This window comes from Dendropsophus ebraccatus, chromosome 3, assembly GCF_027789765.1.
Source record: "Dendropsophus ebraccatus isolate aDenEbr1 chromosome 3, aDenEbr1.pat, whole genome shotgun sequence".
Taxonomy (NCBI): Eukaryota; Metazoa; Chordata; class Amphibia; order Anura; family Hylidae; genus Dendropsophus; species Dendropsophus ebraccatus.
This window is the reverse complement of record NC_091456.1, coordinates 150,400,589-150,423,528: the sequence shown is the minus strand read 5'-3', so window position 1 is coordinate 150,423,528 and position 22,940 is coordinate 150,400,589. Positions and strand designations below refer to the sequence as shown.

Here is a 22,940-nt window from a genome sequence, read left to right as displayed (position 1 = left end):
TCACCACAGAGCAGGGCAGCACAGCCTGGTGGAGGGGAGTTTGAGTTTAGCTCTGAGGTACGCAGGGAGCTGCTTTTAGTGAGTGCACTTACTAATACTGTACACTGAACAATTTTTACATAAAGTGGACAACTTGTTTGAAAAACTCCTGACATATCATAGTGACACGTCTTCACAACAGAAGTCTTCATCAATGGGGTTTCAGGTGCTCAGACTCTAGGCGGTCACCTAAACTAAAGAGCAGGTTCTTATACTTGAGTAAAGAGGCAAGAGTACACCTCGCTTCTTTACCCTGGGGTAATGGAAGCCACGGAAAGAGTCAATGACTCTTATCACAGTAAGTATAAAGTGTATTTAAAACAGATCGTAGAGATGAGCTAACTTGCTGGATTTCTGGTTCAAATGAACCAGAAATCTCGGCGTCTGATTCCAGCTGTCTGCTCGCTCTGTGCAGCGGGTGGATACAGCATAAGGAACGCCTGGAAAACTGGGATACAGCCATTGGCATTGGCTGTATCCCAGTTTTCTAGGCGTTCCTTACATTGTATCCACCCGCTGCACGGAGCGAGCAAACAGCTGGAATCAGACGCCGAGATTTCTGGTTCATACGAACCAGAAATCCGGCAAGTTCGCTCATCTCTACCAGATAGTGAGAGGGTTTTGGCACACTAAACCTCACTATCATGAGTTTACACAGATACTTTAGTGTGCCTAACCTTTAAGTGATACAAGTTGCATTAACATTTGCCATTTAAAGGGAATCTGTTAGCTGTAATATACTTTCCAAACTGCTGACACTGTTAGTTCAAGACACATGGTAATATTCATTCATATTTCCAGCTGTGTTTCCAGGGTGTAGAAAAATGCTTTTATTCTCTGGTACAAAGAGCTGAAGAGGCTTCTCCAAGCTCCGAATAGCTACAAGCTGGAATATCTTCTCTCTCCCCCTCCCTGCTTGATTGACACCTGAAAGCTGAGTCCCAAGCAGGGTCAGGTATGGGAGGGAGAGTAAGGGGGTGTTACAGCTTGCTGCACTTCAGGAGCTCAGGAAAGCTTCTTTAACTGTACTATAGAGTAAAAGCATTTTTCTACTTTCTGGAAGCACAGACAGATATTTGGAAGGTATTATGTGTCTCCTTGACCTAACAGCTATGAACCCATGTCAGCAGTTTGGAACAAGAATTGCAGCTGACAGATTCCCTTTATTTTATATTATATTAAGTTATAAGTATAAAGTTTACATACAGAATATATACATGTAAAGTATGCATTCAGACTTCTATATCTATACTTTGAAACTGAACTGCATTTCTTATGATGTTCTGCCAGTGTACAGTAAAAATAGGTTAGTAATTCTTGAATTATAATATTTTATTGCAAGCATTTTGCGTACAATGTTTTTTTTCTTCAGATCTACTTTCTAGAATAGACTTGGATGAACTGATGAAAAAAGATGAACCACCTCTTGAATTTCCAGACACCTTGGAGGGGTTTGAATATGCCTTTAATGAAAGTAAGTTTATGCGCACAAACTTTTTTCCCCAGTCTTTTTCTATTAAATAGGTTGGCAATAAAAATTATTGTCACTAAAATCCTAAGTCAGAGGTGTAGGATACCTCGCCTCTTAGAGTTATGAAGTCTTTTTATTTGATTGATCAGTGAATTATTGCATTATGTATCCCACCAAAAACATCTGCTGACTTGCCTCAATAACATGTCAGAAGATGTTGCTGATACCCTGTTAGGCTGGGCTGGAGAACCATTGGTTCAAGACGGATGCACACAAATACATCCGTTTTTACCATGTTTCAATTATAAAAAAATTGATCTTAACGCATCCACTTTTTTTTTCAACGTACACAAAAATCTAGCTGACCATATTTTTGAGTACGTTAAAAAAAACGGGTGCATTTTGATCCATGTGTTTATTTTTTTTTGTTTTTTTTTACAATGGAAATCAATGCAAAAACTGATCAAATTGTATGCACACAAATCCATTGGTTTTTCCATAAGTTTTTTGCAAAAACTGATACAAAAAACAGGCTGGGTTCACACTACATTTTTGCAATCCTACATGACTATTTTAAACCCCAAGTGAACTCTTAAATCACATACTGTAAATATATAGTGCTCTGTCCTGGGCTGTAAACCTGTGCCATAGTAAATGTATGGCGCTGGTTTAAAGGTCCTGCAAGCGGCCATTTACCTGACACAGGTGGGAGCTTATATAGGTAAGAGGAGCTGATCTAAGCTCTTTGTAACCTCCTCTTTCTTACCCTTGCAGTCTTTATAGCACTCAGTAAATGATATGTAGTAAATAGAGGCAGTGGAGATGTTGCAGTCATGTGATCACGAACGCAAGCCCTGGGCTGACTACGAGTGCAGTGACCTGAATTGACATTTGTCAGCTTAGTTCATCAGGAATGTAGTCAAGCCGATAAAATGGATGCAAAAATGTACATGTAATGCGCTCATATGAAACCAGCCTTATGCTCATTTCGTCTTTTTGTGTTTTGGTATAGATGGTCAACTGAGACATATTAAGACTGGAGAACCATTTGTCTTCAACTATCGAGAAGACTTGCATAGATGGAACCAGAAACGTTATGAAGCTCTTGGAGAGGTATGTAGTCATTGTGTAACTCCCACCGACAGTATTACATGGGTTACATTGATCAGATGAAGTTAAAATGAATCATGATTCAATAGGTATATGTATAGGTTGAGTTCATAGGAAAACACATGAAAATATGTTGTAGTTGTATGTATTAATGTGGTAATACATACATGTACTGTATACCACACTACAAAGAAAGACATATGTCATATAGAAAATATTTGTCATATAGAAAGACTGGCAAGCTATAACATTGTAAGTAAATATATTTTCATTCAAATCAATACATGTAAACAATACAGTAGTGTCCCAGTCTTTCTATATGACCTATGTCCTTTCTTTGTAGTATGGTAATTATTGGACCAGTATGTCATAAACTGAGCACCTTAGCTGCATACTTGGCATTGCATAGCCTGTGTTGTTTTTGTGTACATACACGTATAAGTACAAAGTGGATACAATTTGGCACAACAGTGAAATTGCCCTCAAAGTGATGAAAAAAAATAGAAAAATTGGTCTAGGAGGCGGCCAAGAGGCCTACAGCAACAATAAAAGGAATGCAGGAATTTCTAGCAAGTACTGGTTGTGTACTGCATGTGACAGCTGTCTGGGCTGTGTAGTAGAGTGGCAAGACTAAAGCCTTCACGAACTCACAAAAAACCTACATTAGGTCTGCCAAAGGCATGTAGGAAAAACGTGTTATGGTCTGATTTTTTTTTTTGGGGCCATAATTTGAAATGGCATGTTTGGGGCAAAGCCAACACTACGCATCGCCAAAAGACCATTCTCACAGAGAAGCATAGTGGAGGCAGCATTATGCTAAGGAGCTGTCTCTCTGCTGCTAGAACAGGGGCTTTAATGAAGGTGGACAGAATTATGAACAATTCCAAATATTGGTCAACATAAAACCTTCAGGCCTCCGCTAAAAAGCTGAACATGAAGAGGAATTTCACCTTTCAGCGACATCGACCTAAAGCATTCCTCTGCTTCAACATAAGAATGGCTTTGCCAGAGGACTATTAACATTTGGCAATGGCACAGCCAGAGGCCAGACCTGAATCCAATTGACAATCTGTGGACTGACTTGAAGAGGGCGCTGTACACAGATGTGGACAGCTTTTGCAAGGAAAAATGGGCAAAGATTTCCCTGTCTAGATGTTCCATGCTGATAGGTTCCAAAAAGACTGAATTTTGCCATAAATGCAAAGGGTGCTTTAATAAAGTATAAGCTTAAAGGGAATCTATCACCCTCCATACCTGTACATTGGGTACAGAGCTGCAGACAGGTGATAAGGAGATTTAAAATAAAAAAATGCATTTGTCTTTGCTTGTGGCCATTTGCAGAATTTGAAAATTGCATTTTTTCTTTGAAGCTGAAGTCCTACAGAAGTAATGCTAAGCCAAAGCATGCATGCCTCTTCCTCCCCTACCTCTCCCTTCTTTAACTAATTAACTAGGGGGTGTAGCCTCAGCCCTGGACATCAATCAAGACTAGGAAGGTGTGGGAGGGAAGAGGCGTGTTGTTTCGCTATAAATAGGGTCACTTGTTGATGCATCCTTTTTTGCATCCTTCATTTGCAAAAAGTTATTAAAGTGGTATTTCAGAGTTTGGATTATAAAGCTGAAAGAAGTCTGCTGTGATGTAGCATAAAAATTGTGGCACTAATTCTACAATCTACATTATAATATGAAGTCAGCTTTTGTAAAACAGACTACCCCTCTCCATTAGTTTTGCCCAGACTCTACTGGGGCTGATGGCCAAAGCCAGTACTGATTTGCCTGAGCAGGGTCCATATTGTTGTGCACCCCGCAGCAGGATTCCAGCTGTAATATAAAGTATAGGTGGCAGCACTGAATACAGTATCAGGCTGGGTTCACATACAGTATATTTCAGTCAGTATTGTGGTCCTCATATTGCAACCAAAACCAGAAGAGGATTAAAAAGACAGAAAGGCTCTGTTCACACAATGTTGAAATTGAGTGGATGCCTACCATTTAATGGCAAATAATTGCTGTTATTTTAAAACAACGGCTGTTATATTGAAATAATGGCAGTTATTTACCGTTATATGGCGGCCATTCACTCAATTTCACCATTGTGTGAACAGATCCTTTCTGTGTTTTCAATCCACTCCTGGTTGAGGTTGCAATATAAGGACCACAATATTGACTCAAATATACTGTGTGTGAACCCAGCCTCAGGCTGGAAAGAATACACCACTTCCTGCATGACATACAGCAGCTGATAAATACTGAACGACTTCAGTTTTTTTTCAAACAGAAGTCATTTACAAGTCTGTATAACTTTCTTGTACCAGTTTATTTGAAAACTTTTTTATTTGAAAACTTTTTTTTTTCCCCCAGAGTATCCCTTTTAACTGGTTTATTGACTTTGAGCATGTCCTGTGACACTTGCCTTAGCCACTTTATATGGAAAGGGGGAGGTATTTATTAGAGATGAGTATGTTTAGGTTTGTCTAAACCTGAACTCTCAGCGTTTGATTACCAGTGGCTGAGGAAGTTGGATGCAGCCCTAGGGGGTGATACTTCAGCCAATGGCTGTATCCATGTTTTCCAGGCAGCCTTAGGGCTAAATCCAACTTCTTCAGCCACCGGTAATCAAATGCTGAGAGTTTGGTTTCCAGAAAATTTTATTAATTTTCGAAATAACTGAACAACAAATAAGCAAACGAATCGGGCAGACAACAATAGCCCAGAATAACTGTACAGTAAATGTAACATAACTCAGGTAAATTAAAACAAAAACTCATATGGCACTCTTCATAACAATGCAATTCACAAAACTCTCTGCAGTGCTGAACTGGGGCCTCTACGGAGGCCAAACGTAACCATGCTTAGAACTTCCGCCCAAACATAGCCTAAACAAACCCCCGGTTCCATCACCTGAGTGGTACCAGAAGTAACAAAGAAAAGAGTGAAGAAAGGAAGGAAGGAAAGAGGGTTGAGAAAGGAGAGCCAGCCAGAAAAGAAGGAAATAGGGAAGGGGGGAGGGAAGGGAGGGAAATGGAGAAGGGGAGACTCGCGTAGTCCCCTGCTCCTCCTCACAGCATGCCCTATGCGTAATACAGTCTCGCACCGTCACTCCACCCCTAAGGGTTATCAGATAAATATGAAATCCAGGGACGCCAGACCTTATGAAAGTTCTCCTCCTTATCATGTAAGATAGCGTGTAGTCGGTCATTGACCATAATCCAATTGAGTTTCACTTTCACTAGCTCAAAAGGAAAAACCGCTTTCTTCCAGGAGGTAGCGATAGCAATTTTCGCTGCCAAGAAAAGCAAGGACGCAAATTGTTGGGTGGCCCTCGGCGTCCCTAGAAGTTTCACATTCAGAAGAGCATGAGACTGAGACATTCGTATATTGCATTGGGTCAGAGAATATAACATATTAAAGATCCTCCTCCAAAATCGTTTGACCTTTGGACACGCCCACCATACATGACATGATACATAGAACCCTCCTCGCCACAGTGGCTAAAACATAAGGGAGAATAATCAGGGACCATTTTGGCTATCAGAGCCGGCACCAAGTACCAGCGTAGTAAGACTTTGTAATTAGCCTCAACCAGGGCTGCGTTAATGGATACTTTAGCTGTATTGGAAGCGACATCTTGCCATTCTCTGGTAGAGAGGGAGATCGCCAGATCCCTTTCCCATTGGGCCATATAACTCAACTTTAGTAGTGAAATGAAATGAGCGTATAATAGGGAGAGTGTGTGTTTCCCAAGAGGTGAATTAATACACATACTTTCAAAGAAAGTTGACGACGAGACGTCTGTGGACCTGTGCTTCAAGGCGGTGAGAAAGTGTAAGATCTGATTATATCTGAAGTATTCAGAGTCAGGCATTTTATGAAGGGAAACAAAAAATTCTCTAGGAAGAATACCTTGTTTATAGTAATAGTTTCCAATTCTATATAGGCCTTTGTTAGCCCACCATTTAAAGGCAGCTGGACGCCGTCCCGGCTCGAAGTCGGGGTTAGCGAACAAAGGAGCTGCTGGGGTATGATCCGAAACGAAACCAAAAGAACGGCTAACACGATCCCACAGGGCCAGGTTCGAAGAAAGGAGTGGGCACAGGATTGTGGGTCGTTTCCCGTTTCCGCATGGGAATCCAGGGCAGCAAGTCTATAGGAACGGTCGGACAGGCAAATTGTTCTATATCAAGCCAGCGCGGGCGAGCAAAGGTCCGGTGCAAGGAAACAATTGGTGACAGGCGGGCAGCGTAGTAATACTTAATCAGATTAGGTAAACCAAGGCCTCCATCGATACGGCTAGTATAAAGAGTGCGTTGGGCTACCCTACAGCGGCAGGGACCCCAGACAAAAGCAAGGATATCTTTTTGCAGACCTTGCAGGAAGGGGATCGGGACATCTATAGGGACTGTGCGGAAAATATAATTTGGGTAACCAAGTCATCTTTATTGCGGCAATGCGCCCGAGCCATGACAAATTCAGGGTAGACCAATGTTGTAAATCCTTCAATAGCTTTCTTCTAAGTGATTTAAAGTTTTTTAAGAATAAAGACGACAGTGAGGGGGTAAGGTAGATCCCCAGGTAGCTAAGCCTATCTTCCTTCCAGCGTAAATCAAAATTCAATTTAATCAATTTCACAGCAGCATGGGGAATGTTAATATTTAAAATCTCAGATTGGCTATGGTTAACTTCTAGGCCAGAGACTTTGGAAAATGTATCCATAAGATGATAGACATTAGGGAGAGAGGTCAGGGGAGAGCTAAGCAATAATAGAATATCATCCGCATAAAGAGCACATTTATGTTGCTCACCATTGACCTCAATACCCTTGATGCTACCATGAGCTCTTATCAAATGGGCCAACGGTTCTATCGCCCGCTAGTATAAACAAGGCTGGAGACAAGGGACAACCCTGTCTCGTCCCACGTTCGACCCTAATAGAGGGAGAGAGGTGGCCTTTTAGGTTAACTTTTACTGTGGGACATGCGTAAAGGCTACGCAAAACTGTGAGAAATTTAGGACCAAAGCCCCACTTACTCAAAACATAAAATAAATAGTCCCAGTTGAGGGAGTCAAAAGCCTTATGCCAATCTAGTGATAAGCATAGAGCTTGTTTAGTGGAGGTTTGCGCCCATTGGGATTGTACTAAGGATATTAAATTCATTACCCTCCGAGTTTGATCCGCTGCCTGTCGGTTGGGAACAAATCCCACCTGATCAGGGTGTATGTAGAAATGCTGAGAGTTTGGATGAACCTGAATATACTCAAATTACGCTAATCTCTGTCCATCCTTTATTGGCAGATTTATAGTACAAGTGTTACCTTTCATTATTACCCGCTAATAATAAAGAGAGAACTTTTCACCCTGCCCCCCAGTCATAGTATTGGTAGGCTGGAACTAATAATAGTTAATAAAGCCACAAAAGGTGTTCGTTCACTGCAATTATGTGGCTTTGTGTAGCAAACCAAAGGAGATAGGATAGTCACTACACTATCAATATCGGTGGATACATTCTCCAGTAGCAATTTTTGAAAGTTTGAACGAGAACTTTCCCAGCCTGTAACTTTTTAAGACAAACATGTCTTGTCCAACTATATCTGCTGAACGCAGGAGAGACCTATTGCCCTGGCTGTTTTCTTGAGGCTAGTTCTTCTATGTAGCTCTAGATCCGTACACTGAGAACTCACTAGAGTCTAAATATGATTCAACTTTCTCGTTGAATTGTAGCACTTTAATATCTGCCCTATAGACAATAAATCCTTTTTATTTTGTTTTGTTAAGGACACGAACAAAACAGTCCCCCACCTGCTAGCAGATTTCTTCCATTCCCTGGACTCCCTCATACTCTAAGCTGTAGGATTCTTTGAAGCAGTCACAATTGTTCCTCTGTAGGCTATTAAAAAAAAAAATCTAGAAGGCGGCTTAGCAGTCTGTGTCCTTTAGGCGTTATTGTATTTAACAAAATGTTATACAAAGTGCGATAAAATGATTGTAGTAAAGAAGAAAACCTCATGATATTAATGACACTCTACTTCTTAAGCAAAAAAAAAAAAAAGACTTTTCTGAAAGATGAAGTGTATTTTATGCCAAGGATTGCTGGAATGGTCTCCGAAGATTGTATTCTGTGTTTATTTAAATAGATCTTCCAAGAACAAGAATAACAAGTTGAGGTTGGAAATAATTTTCATAATATTTCACATTCTGTTATGCTGAGCACTGCAGATTTAACATGGTATCACAAAGAATTTAGTTTTTGTATGACAAATAAGTGGCAGCCCTATGACCATGACCACCCATGAGCAGCCACTACCACCAGAGCTGTAAGGATAGCTCATTGTGTGTCATTGTTTCTGTACGTTTATGAAATATCTTGAGTTCTTATATTAGACCTGCAAGGCCTTTGGTCAAATACTTGGAGACCTGCCATTTGTTTTTCGCTATCTGAACTGCTGACAACCCTATACAGAAGTTTGGGAGGGAAGCCATAGCTGTGGTCTTAGTGATGCAGCTTGCGTGAGTAAGGCTGGGTTCACACTGCGTTTTTGCAATCCGTTTTTGTTTTAAAGGTTTTTTCCAAAAAACGGATGAAAAAATCGGATGCATTTGTGTGCACAAAAGTAGTGTCAGCTACGTTTTTGTGTCCGTCAAAAAAAAACGGATCCGTTTTGATCCGTTTTTTTTACAATGGAAGTCAATGAAAAAACGGATCAAAACGGATGCACACAAATGCATCCGTTTTTTTTTTCATCCGTTTTTTGCAAAAAACTGATGAAAAAAAACGGATTGCAAAAACGCCGTGTGAACCCAGCCTAAAAATGTTGTTGAAGCTTCCAACCACCACTGCAAGTGCCCAGGAGGTGGGATCTACTACTTAGGTGTCTAGACCTCCCTGTATTAAGCGTGTTACAGGCTCCTCCTTAGCTTTGACTGACAGCTCTAACATTCAATAAGGAGACCAATATAGCTATCAGTCATAGCTTAGAGAGGGAGCCCAGGAACGTTTTCTATGGATTGAGTAATCTGGACCTCTAACAAGTAGATCCCACCTCCTGAACACTTGTGAGGGGCATTGGCTTAAAAAACATTGTTCTTGGTTATGCATACCTCTGTATAGGAGTCCACCACAATATAAAAAATAAATATATATATATATATATATATATATATATATATATATATATATATATAATTTTAAGTCTGTGTTTATTATTATTATTATTATTATTATTATTATTATTATTATTATTATTAATTAAATTATTATTAATGAATGTATGTGGTACTGGGCCCCTGGGCCCCTGTTCTGATAAATAAAAAGCTATGCAGCAATAAGGCCACTCTGTTAGATGCATGCAATACCTTGTTTTTTCCTCTCAAGTGTTTATGCTTTTCTTATTGTAAAAAATATATTTTAATTGTAATTGAGAAAAAAATATTACGGAAACTGCCATGGTGGGTTTTGGTTTTAAGCAGGTAGATCAGTCATCTTGATATCGCCAAAATGATTTTATCTTTAGTAACCCCATACACCAACTCTACCTTTTTTAAAGAAAAGTCGATCAGGGAACATCCCTATTGATGTGGTGGGTTTGATACAGGGCTAAATAACACAGCTAAGACTTCAGGTTGTTATCTTATGGCTATGCACAGACAACATATTTTTGCGCAAACAGTATTTTTAGATGTCGCCGCAAATGAATAGTTTACATCTTGGTGCCTTTGCTTTAAAACCTGTAATTGGTAGTGAAGCAGTAATCTCTTCCCTAAGATGCTGATTATATTGCCAGCATGTGGTTAAAAAACTGCTTATTTGCAAGCAAATAAGTAGATGAATTCTTCTCCCAAATTGCGCTTTCACCTCCAAAAAGAGCGTCTGAATACTTCTGAGTTCTACTGGGCAATTGAGAGGTCTCCCCCTAAAATAATAAAGTACAAATCAAAGACATGCTTAAACCCTGCTTAGCAGCATTTATTTTCATTACTCAAAATCCAAAAACTCCACAGTGGGGCAGCACCATTATAGCAATAATGTTAGTCTGGCTCTACACTCAGCAAGCCGAACCACTACTTGATAGTTTAGCCAAGAAATTCAAAAGAGAGCAGCACTTTGTTGTAAAATATTATCCCGTGAATTTTGTTCCAATGTGCCAAAAAAAGCAACATTTCAACCTTTCTCTCTCTCCCTTATTCTTAACCCCTTAGTGACCGCCATATCGTGTCTTTTCGCCGGTCACTACTGGGCTTTATTCTGTCCCCGTCTGCTTTTTACAACGGGAACAGAATAAATGGTAGCTGCGCAGGAGATCAGCTGTCAGCATGACGGCTGGTCTCCTACTGCAACTACCCGAAGCGGTAATTTACAGATCTGGGTAGTTTTAACCCATTATATGCCGCTGTCAAGTCATGACAGCGGCATGTAACAGGTTCCGGTCAGGTGTGATACTATACTCACCTGATCGGAAATCCCGAGGTGAGGTCTGGGCCTCCGATTGTTGTCATGGCAATCCCGGGGCCTTCAGGTGTAAAGCCTCTACACATCCATGCGAGAGGCGTGGCTGTGTAGATTGCCTTTCAGCTCATTGCTGACATAAGCTATACACTGCATTACAGTAGTAGTGCAGTGTATTGTAAAAGTGATGAAAAGATCACTGCTTAGTATACACTAGTGTACAGTAATGTACAAGTGTAAAAGTGAAGAAAAAAAAAGTTTGAACCAATCATGCACAAAAAATCTCCCCCAGACCCCCCCAATAATAAAAATGCATTATATTCTCTACACATAAGACATTACATAAAACTCCCTAAAAAACATAAAACCTATACAAGTTTATCGCCACGTCCGTAAACACCCAATCTGTAAAACTGTTTTATAAATCATATCGCATGACACATGCTGTAAAAGAAAAATGAAAAAGAAAAAAGCACCAGATTTGCTGTATTTTATTCATCCGCTTTAGAAAATACGTCATAAAAGAGATCAAGACATCATATACATGTAATACTTGGTATCAATAAAAACTACACATCTTCCCCCAAAAAATGAGCCCAAAGCCAGCTCTGTTGCACGAAAGATAAGAACGCTATGGATCTTGCAATGTGGCGACAGTTTTTATCCTTTTTTTCTGGAAGATAGTTTCTATTGTGTCAAAGTGGTAATAATAAAAATAAAACTATGCAAACTTTGTATCGACATAACCGTAGTGACCCAGATAATACAATAATTGTTATTTTTACCGCATTCTGAATAGTGTATGTTTGATAGTTAAAAAATAGGGAAAATGAATGATGATTTTTCCAATTTTTCATGATATTTGGATGTTTTTAACAAAAAACGCACAACATAGTGACCAAATTTTGCCCCTAATATAAAGTAAAATATGTAATGAAAAAACAGTCTCAGAATCACTAGCATACATTAATACATTACAGCGTTATAACCACATAAAGTGAGACAGGCCAGATTTTGAAAATATAGCTTGGTCATTAAAGCCCAAACTAGCTGCAGCACTAAGGGGTTAAAGACATGGGGGGGGGGGGGAAAGCCACATTTCAATCTTTCTACCATTATTCATATTGAAGCTGTCTTTTTAAAATTTTTCTTTACTCAAGCGTTTTTTGTTGTTGTATGTTTATTTTCCCCAATGACCTTAAAATAGTATTACCAACATACCCTAGCGAAATACCATCACTTCATGATGAGTTGTCCTCCAACCACTGGAGCCATAAGCAATATAGAGACTAAAGGGACACAGAACGGGATGTGGTGCCACAGCAGCACTGAGTTTTTCCCTGCGTAGTGACTCTGCAGATTTGTAGAATGGAATACCATATAAACAGGTGTACTAGTATGTTTACACTTGGCTGTGCTCTTAATAAGCGCAGAAGTGTGGAATCATACCCTTGAGAGTACTGTCATGTTATTGGAGTAGGGTGTGTCCAACTTAGCAGTGTTAATAAAGTCATCTACTCTCAACACATCAGTTCTTTGAAGGGGCTGATGTTGCCTATTTCCCACTGGTTAGCTCTTCCAAAAAAGTGATAGTTTTGGCATTATTATTGAAATTGGATAGGTTTGTGAATATAGGGTCAGTCCTAGTTGCTTTTAACAGAATGTTGAGTGGAACGGTCAGTGATACGTGCACCATCTAGGGGATTAGAAGCCAGTCATTTCCAGTGTTCAACCAGCCCCTTCTTGTTAGACACAGGGCGCTGACTGGTTGCCGCTGCTGCTAGGAGCCATCATAGCCACCATGATTGTATGCCTATCACATCCTGTCACAGAGAGGCATTAATAGGAGATCAGTAATAGAACAGTACAGCACAGATCCTAGAAAAATGAAGTCCCCTAGGCGAACAAAAAAGTTTTTAAAAATTATTAAACTTTTTCTCTGAAAAATAAATAAAAACACCACAAATAAAAGTAATTGCAATTACCTTATCTAGGAATGTCAAAACTATAAAAAATTAACCAGAAAGCATGCATAAAAAATACAATGAAAGTTTTTTTTTTTTTTAAGCTTTTGTTTCACAGTTACTTTTGTGGTAGAATAAAGTGGCATTAAAGGGAACCATTCACCCCGTGGCCCCCGTTAGAAACAGACAAACAGTTACATAAAGGTCAATATACTTACCATATCGCTCCCGGTCCCGTCCCGGATCTCGTTGTTGACACGGAGAAATCGCCGATTCTTCTTCTCCCGCCCATTATGGTAATGAGCTGAGATGAGTCCAACGTCCATAGGAAACGACGGACGAGTCCAACTTATTCATGAGGTCCTCTTCTCGTCGCCGCCCATCCACGCCTCCTGGAACTTGATTGACGTCTTCAGTCTTCAGTCTCCTCACGAATTCCCGCGCAGGCGCCGTTGCGAAGGTCTCGTCATCTCTTCTGCGCCTGCGCGGTAAACAGGATACGTGCTTGTGACGTTCCTGTGTACCGCGCATGCGCGAAGTCCAACACGTCACTTAAGCTCTGACAATCGGCGCACGCGCAGTAAACATTGAAGCTGTGGAGCGGCTTCAATTGTGAACTGCGCATGCGCCGAAAACGACCGTCACGGCGCCTGCGCGGGATCCGGCGAGAAGAAAGAAGAAGAGGAGGAAGAAGACCCGGCGTCAATCAAGTGTCGGAGGCGGGGAGAAGGCTGGACTTCGGGCCGGTGGCGCTCATTACCATAATGGGTGCGAGAAGAAGAATCGGCGATTTCTCCGTGTCAACAACGAGATCCGGGACGGGACCGGGAGCGATATGGTAAGTATATTGACCTTTATGTAACTGTTTGTCTGTTTCTAACGGGGGCCACGGGGTGAATGGTTCCCTTTAATCCTGCACAAATATATTTACCATTAACATATCTGTATGAGGAATTTTAAGTTCTGGCTTTAGAAGACTAGGAGGTAAAAAAGAAAACACAAAAACTTGGCTCCATTCTTAAAGGGGTTAATGTTGTAACAAATTTTGGGCCAAAATTATTAACGGATTGATTAACTCTCATTAAGAATTCTTCATGAACACCTGCTACAAAGCAAGGGAAAGCTGATAGCCACATAAAATCATTTTTGACTTTTTGAGAAATAATCTTGTATCCCTGACATGCACACCAATTCTATTTAGTTTTTTTTAGTAACTTTTTTTTAGTCATTTAGAATTTAGTAATTACAAAAATCAAATTGTATAATTAATATTTATGTTTGTCAATTAAGCATGTAAAAGTGCAGCATGTAAAAGTGCAGTAGTATCATAGACCTGTGATTTGCGGAATACCCGACCTGAATAGCTTGTGCTATAGTATAGACACAACTCTACAGAATGCTTGTATATATGGACGTCACCACTGCTCCTCTAGGGACACCACTGTAAAACCAGTGGTAGGGCGCAATCTCATATTCTATCTTGGCAGGGACCATTGGACCCCCTCTGTGGGTGAGTGCAGATAACAGGCAACTTTAGAAGGGCCTTGATAGTATTGACAGGCTGAAACACGTTGCGAGTCATAATAAAGCCTACTTACCTTATGGTACAGCAGTATTTTCTAAGCTGTCTGATATAGCCATTTATGATCCATGCGGCCTGGGATAGAAATCATCTGCGCTCATCCACAGAGGGTGTCTAATGGTACATCGGTCCCTGCCAGGATCGACTTTCGAATAAGCATGTAGACAGTGTTCTTACAATGTGTGGTACATTGACAAAAATCCTTTACATCTTATATTCAAAACGAATACATTTTTCATTTTCACAGCCAGAACCAACCTCGGGACATTGGGGGAGAGGCCCACCTCACAATCTGAGGGATGCCTATATATACTATGTATATATTAAAAGAGAAACTCATCAGATTCATACATGAAAACCTGCAGATAGGTACTTGTAGCTGCAGATGGCTGACTCCTGAGTTTCTTTATTTGCCTCCAAATCACTTTTCTTCAGTGTTTTGATCAAAAGCAAATATGCCTATTACCTGTTTGGTGCTCTTGGGCGTTCCCCAGCCTGTCACCGTACTGCCTATTTAATCCCCACCAGCCCATATGTCGCCTACTACTTGTGCATATTAGTAGATGCATAACTAGTTACGTCTTTCTGTCCTCACCAGATCTTACGCATGTACAGTGCTCTGCTGCTATTGTTGTGCATGTGAGAACCCAGTGAGAACAGAGAGACATAGATTTACTTTTGATCAGAATGTTGAAAAACTACACCACAGAGGAAAATAAGAAAAACCTGCGCTGGAATCTGCAACTCTTCAGCTATAAGTACATATCAACAGGTTTGTATGTATGAACCTGCCAATGGTTTCCCTTTAACTCTATTCTGCCCCTCAGGACTTAAGGCCTCATTACACAAAGTAATTATCGGCCAATAATCGTCTTGTGCAGTAGAAGACAACGATCAAGCATGTCGGCTGATCGTTTTTTTTTTTCAACATGTTAAGTCAGCAATCACGATAGCACCGATTTGCTGCTGTCGCTCTGTGTATAAGGAGAGGCGGTAGCAGACCGCAACTATCTTCTACAAGCTGCCAAGACTATCTAGATCACCCAGACAGCCCCCCTTCAGCTCTTACCCGCTTGCTGTCAGCACTTGACAGCAGGCGGGTAACGAGGAGCAAGCGAGCGCTTACATGATAGGTCGGTACTCGCTTGCTCCCTCTCGTTGCCCCGTGTGATAGGAGCTTTAGCTTATGGGAGGCAGAGACAGTAAGTGTCCCACAGGCTGCACTGCTGTCTATGAATACATTGGCATTATTAGTATTTACCTATGTTATGTATATTATAGGTAGGGAAATAATTCAATATATTACTAAACTAAAAGCGTCTACAATAAACACATTTTATACAGTTTGTATAATAACATATTGAACACCTTTATAGGGTTTGGTAGTTGATGTAAGTAAAATTGTCAAAATTTAGTTGTTTGCTTAACCCATGATGAAAATTTTAAAGGGGTATTCCTTTCTCATCATGATGATATGCTAAAGGTATGTCATTGTTAGGGGTCTTAATAGTGAGACCTGCACCTATTTTGAGAACAAGGACCTGCCAACCCTTCGACTGCTTGTGCTGACCAGACATGGTCGGGAAGCCTGTGGCTGTATCTATGTATTCCAGGACTCCCTAGGACAGCATCCAACTTCTCCAGCCATTGGGAGTCAACTTCAGAGTGTTCAGATTCAGACAAACTCTGCTGAACCCAAACTTTCTGCAACACTAGTGGCTACAATTACTACATACATTTTCTCCTGGTCAATAAGTGCAAAAATTCCCTAAAAATGTGTTCCTTACAATCTCTGAAAAAAGTTATTTCTTTATTTTAAATATTTTTAAAATAACATGCTGTATTTTCTTGCGTATAAGACTACTTTTTAACCCAGGAAAATCTTCTCAAAAGTCAAGGGTCATCTTATACACTGGGTGTCTCCTTATACGGCAGGTGCTGAAAAACTTTGGAAAATACAGTACACCATCAACACCAGAACATCAACCTGTGTTATTAATTGTTCAAATTATTGAAATACATAACTTGTTTTGTTATCAATGGAATATAACAGTTTTTTTTATGCTTTTCTAATGACAGATCATTACAAAACATGTTTACGAATTATTGGAAAAAGACTGTGATCTACAGAAGGTGTATTTACCGGTGAGTCCTTTTTTATAGGTACAATTTTTGTTTCTAAGCATATATACCGCAAAACACAAAGTAGACCAACTAGAACTAAATAAAAACTGTTTTTATCCGATGACTATTAACCACTTCCAGGACCAGTAACCAGACATTATTCTCTCTTTTTTTTCTTTTTATATAGTACATATGAATTCAAATCGTATAAAGTTTCCTTGCATGTTACCTTTAATGTTTTTAGCACCATTTTTTATGTTAATACATACAGGGTGGTCCAAAAGTAGGTGGACAGTATGTGTAATGGGGCTATGAAGGGGGTGATTTATCAAACATGGTGCAAAGTGAAACTGGCTCAGTCACCCCTAGCAACCAATCAGATCAGAGTCAGAGGAATGAACGGTGGACTTTGATTGATTGTGGTTGTTTTTTTTAATATCAGGATAATAAATCAATAAATATCAGGATAACTTTAAAATAGTTTCTTTTTTGTCTTAGGCCCCTTCACACGTCCGGAAAAACCATCCGGATTTCCTATCAGGAAATCTGGACGGATTTCCGGACCCATAGACTCTAATTGGTCACGAACACCGGAAGGGTGTCCGTTCCGGAAAATAGATCCGGAAAAAATAGGACATGTCCTATTTTTGTCCGGAATTCCGGCCCGGACGCCCCCATAGAAGTCTATGGGAGCGCCGGAATCACGGGCACTTTCCTGATGTACATCAGGAAAGTGCCCGTGATTCAGGATGACTGAGAACCCGCCGGAAGACCCCCCCCCCCTCCCCACCACCGCCCGATCACCAAGCCGCGATGACCCCCGCCCCCCCCGACCGTACATCAGCCGCCGCTCGACCCCAAACCCCGACCCCCAGCACGGACATCGGGACAGGGCTGCCAGCTGCCCGATCATCCCGCCGCCGCAAGCCGCCCCCGCCGCCGGACCGTCTCAGCAACTCACCGGCTCCGCCATTGTCCGCCTCTGTCTCCGAGCCATCAGCGCCACCGTCCCTCCTCCGGAACGGAGTAGCGCCAGGGATCACCAATTCCGGCCCCCCGGACCTTCAGCGCCGATTTCCCCACCGACCGGAGCAGCGCCGCCGCCGCCGATCGCTACATCAGGCCCGGAGGTGAGATGGCCATCATGACTCCCATCATAACCTGGCAGCAGGTCATGTTGGGAGTTGTACTTCTGCAGCCTGTGGCCATGCAGGTTGCAGAAGTACAACTCCCACCATGCCCTGCTGACAGGTCATGATGGGAGTTGTGCTTCTGCAGCCTGTGGCCATGCAGGTTGCAGAAGTACAACTCCCATCATGCCCTGCAACCTGGGTGGGCACAGACTGCAGAAGTACAATTCCCATCATGACCTGTCAGCCGGGCATGATGGGAGTTGTAGTTCTGCAAGCTGTGACCATCCAGTTTGCATCTCCCATCACGTCCTATTTTTTTCTTCTCATCAGAAAATCCTGAAGGTTTTTCCTGATGGTTTCCTGATGGTTTCCTGAAGGTAAAAACGGATTACTGTCAGGAAATCCTGATACTTTCCTGATGACATTTGAGGTTTCCTGATCAGGATTTCCTGACAGTAAAAACTGACACGGACGTGTGAATGGGGCCTTAGGCATTTCTATATTGAGCGTTTGCCCCCATTGTTATAAAAGACCTTCAGGGGTCATTTCAATTGTATAATGCAGTTGTTTAATTCTTTATTTCCCTTGTAACTGGTACTTATATATTTATTAGTTACAGGGGTAATACAACCCAACACTCTGCAGAGCTGATTTAAGTACACTAGGACCCAGCAGCTCACCTACCTAGTGATCATATGATTGTGAGTATGTAAATCAGGATGGACTCCAGCTAAACTCCATGCACAGCGCCTATTGAGCGATGTGTACACATCAATTTATGCAAATTTTCACCTTGAAATTTCCTCCATTGCAGTGCATATGGGTGGATTACATGGTGAAAATTCACAACAGACTTTCTACTGGTCATTTTTTTTTTTTTTTTTTAAGTGACGGAACATGTGACATCCAAAAGTAAAGGCCAAAGCAAATCTTCCCAATGTGAAGAAACCCTTGTCCATATGGTGCGGTTGTGCGTGTTGTTGCATTTTCCCGGCATTGCAGCTCGGTCACATTCACTTTTAGTCTTGCTGTAAAAATATAAAGAAAGCAACTTTGTAGGTAAAGTTTTAAATGGAACCTGCTTATAAATGTTAACTCTAAATCTCCATTTATAATCTCATTTATGCATCAGCTGTTAATAAAGAACTTGTTCGCTCTGTGAAGGCAAAGTTTTACTTTGCGATGATAGGAAAGCGCGTCCTCACAGTGACTGCCTGTGTCATCTTGCCTTTGGTAGGTCGTATCCAACTGGCAATCACATAATGTAGTTATGCTGATATTTCCTAATATATATTCCAGATATAAGGCATCGTGACCCAGGCATAATTCAGTAGACTTGATTTTGGACTACACGCTTCAGTGTATCTAAGAGCGATGTCCCTTTTAATGTGCCAGCCGTCTCATTATTTCCTTTTTATGGGCAGGGTCAAGAATGCTCTATGATAACAATACAGACGTAAGATGGATGTAGAAAGCTAAGAAATAGGAGGTCAGCAGCTTGTATTTCCAGCCTTGTAGTCCTCCCATAAAGAAACCCTGTTCTTATGCAGGTGCTTGTGACTGATTTCATGAAGAACAAGTATTCTTCTTAATACAGAGTCTGTTCTTAAAGCTGTGCAAAGCCAGACAAATGGACAATGCTATATAAATGTAAATTCTTCTTTTTTGAGGGTCTGGACTTTTCAACCTGCTCTTTGTCACATTGAGTTTATCATCAAATAACCCACTTGGACACCTCTGTGGAGTTCCCTTGTAGCTTCTCTTCATGTTTCCAGTAATCTGTGACCCTTTATGAATTTTTTTTTTTCCCTTCTTCCCCCGCACCATTCAAAGATGGATCCTTGATTTATAACCCATTATACTCATAATGGGGAAAGATGAAAGCAAAAGCCAGTCTAATGCCTTTTCAACAGCAGAGTAATTATTGAACTGGTCGGCTCGGATCCGTGTGCATTTGTAGTAATGTAGTGTATTGTATGTGTTGCCCTGCAGAATTTGTTTTTCTTGTTGTTGTTATTGCCTGATTGTATGTGCGACTTCAGATCTTTCTCAGCGTTGAAGGTCATGCAAAAAGTAGCAGGGAAACCGTTTTGTACTATTTTGTAAGCAAAAAGCAAGCTTCATGCATTTGATACATTGGTAATTGTTGTCAAATCTACGTGATTTTTAATGTAGAAATATCACCTATTGATCTAGCAACCTTCATGATGTGTTTTTTATTCTGTTGAATGGCTATTCACAACTTTGTTTTGTAACATATCACAGAGATAGGTCATATCTTTCAAATTGGTGAGAGTCCAACTTTCCTGAGTATTTTTTGAAGAAAGAAGTAAAATTCCTACTTTTTGTTGCTACTTTTATGCCCCATTTCACATGTTTTTCTGCCATGTCTCCATAAGGCTATGTTCACATTACGTGAACACCCAGCCGCTCCGTGACCCCGGCCGGTCTTAGCCCGGATCATCCCGGCCGGCACTTAAGTACCGGCCGGGTGATCTTTCCGGCCATGGAGCTCTGATGCAGGCACATCAGCGCGCGCCCGCATCAGAGCTTCCCATAGCCCACAGTGAAGCAAGCGGCCGGAGCCGCTTGCTTCACTGTCTGAACTGACAGGTCTTTCTGCGGCCGGAATTTACTGAATTCCGGCTGCAGAAAACTGACATGTCGGTTTTTTCCGGCGCCGCATGGGATCCCGGCCGGGGCGTATACGGTGTGTGTACACTCCGGCTGGGATCCCATTTAAAATAAGGCATTGTTCAACTCCTCAAAACTACGGCCATAGTTCTGAGGCGAGAACTACGGCCGTAGTTTTACGTAGTGTGAACATAGCCTAATACTGTATGTTTGCGTATTGGCCTAAAGGTATGCTGATGTGTACCACTTGGTACTTTAGGTGGTCCCATTGAAGTTAATACTTTAACCATATAGTGCAAGCATAGTGCAAAACTGATAGTATTCAGCACAGAATGATCTCTGCTGATGACTGTTTAAGCTGCATAGATAAAGCTGTTAAAACTGACATTAACACATAGAGGAAAAAATCTTTCAAATCAGCTGGTACCAGAATGTTATACAGATTTGTTAATTACTACTTCTATTCAAAAATATTCAGTCTTCTAGAACTTATCAGCTGCTGTATGTCTTGCAGGAGGTGATGTATTCTTTCCAAAATGACACAGTGCTCTCTGCTGCCACCTCTGCCCATGACAGGAACTGTTATGGCTCTTAGAAGGAGAAGTGTAAAAAATAAATAGTGACTATGTTTGGTCCAATTCTCAAACCTATGTTTTGTGTTTTTTGGGTTTATTTTTGGAATCCAAAAGGATAAACTGTTGCAGTTTTGAGTCCTGCTTAGTAACAGTATACATTTGGGAAAGGGACTGAGTGTGGTCACTAGTAGACTGTATGGTCCATTACACTTAATTGGCCACCAGGAGTACACCTTGTTATGTTGAAATACATTGTTGCCCATATGCTGACACATACTAGGAGTTTACCTGTAAAATGTAATATAAATGGGTCCTTAGTAAAGATGAGCGAAACGATCAAGTCTGATTGTTCAGCATTTGAATACTGGTGGTTGAAGAATGCGGATGCAGCCCTAGGGAGTCCTGGAAAGTGTTGTACAGTCAAGCCTAGGGCTGTTTCCAAGTTTTTCATCCAACTTCAGCCACCAGTATTCAACCGATAACTAGAGATGAGCGAACCGGGTTCGGGTTTGAGTCCATCCGAACCCGAATGATCGGCATTTGATTAGCGGGGGCTGCTGAACTTGGATAAAGCTCTAAGGTTGTCTGGAAAACATGGATACAGCCAATGACTATATCCATGTTTTCCACATAGCCTTAGGGCTTTATCCAAGTTCAGCAGCCACCGCTAATCAAATGCTGAAAGTTCGGGTTCGGATGGACTCGAGCATGCTCAAGGTTCGCTCATCTCTACTGATAACCCATCAGACTCGAGCATGCTCAAGTTGTGCTCCTCTATATTCTTAGTTGGAGAAGAAGGAAGAAACTTATTCCATATTTTTTGGAGTTACAGAAGGCCGCACCTTATCCCCCTGGATGAGACATTTTCTAGCGCTCCATTTAGTGGTGGTTATGCGAATGTGAAATTTGTGAGAGCCCACCATACAGTTGGGTGTATACTTGGGTGTTTATAGTAGAGTGTATATAGCACATCTCTGTCTGGTTAGTAGATCTAATTTTGATTCTTTGATTCTTCTGTATATTTCTCTAGGCAACATCCAAATGGCTTTGCTATTACTATCCTGAAAAAGTAAAACCCCTTCAAAGCTTATTTAGTGTTTTTACATTCCATTATAGGATGACATCAGTAATACCAAAGTGGCATGTACGGAGTGACCTCCTTATGTTGAAATGTCCTTGGATCATCCAAGTTTTCTATATTGGTTTTAAAGAGCAGATTAAAGTTCAAGGGGTTTGTTAACCCACATCATACTGTGCAGGTTTAATAGATACAAATTGCTTTATGTAGTCTTGCTGCTCTTAGGACTAAATGCATTATTGGTTGATTTGTCGATAAAGCAAGGTTGTGCTCAGCCCTGACCTTTATGGACGTTCCTCAGTGAAAGCTTTGTTTAATGAATTACCACAGTGAAAAGACAAATTGCTGTTGTATGAAGTTTTAATTAGGACTTTTAAATGGAGAAATTTAAAATGTCAGAGGAAATAATTTGTTGTGTAGAGAATAGAATAATGTTAAGAAGCTGGGCTGTAATCTTCAATGAGCATTGGAAGCGCAAAACCAGGGGGCATCGACAGCTGAAACAAAGGGATGGAAGACAAAGGTGAGCTGGACGGAAAAGTATCTGGTGTGTTACAGACAAGGAAAATGGAAAAACTAAGCAAATAAAGTGAAAATAGAAGTACTTTGATTATTCTAGAAATTGTTCTTGACTTTATATAGAGATTGGATTAGCCACTACAATAAAACTAATGCAGTACCTATGAATAGCATATGTAAACTGATAAGATCCAGCTCCTCCAATTGCTCTAAAAGGTATAAGCAACTCCAGCTCACCTCTGTGTGTTTGGGAGGGATCCTTCTTGTGCA

At 40.9% G+C, this 22,940-nt stretch overlaps 1 protein-coding gene across 2 annotated transcripts in view; it reads left to right on the top strand.

Annotated features, from left to right (window-relative positions):
• Nucleotides 1-22,940, top strand: part of ARB2A (ARB2 cotranscriptional regulator A) — a 356,477-nt gene that overhangs the window by 35,048 nt on the left and 298,489 nt on the right. For both annotated transcript variants that reach the window (XM_069962913.1, XM_069962914.1), the window contains 3 exons: nt 1,412-1,513; nt 2,523-2,623; nt 16,687-16,752. In XM_069962913.1, coding sequence (XP_069819014.1) covers nt 1,412-1,513; nt 2,523-2,623; nt 16,687-16,752 — 269 coding nt within the window. The remainder of the gene's footprint in view (nt 1-1,411; nt 1,514-2,522; nt 2,624-16,686; nt 16,753-22,940) is intronic.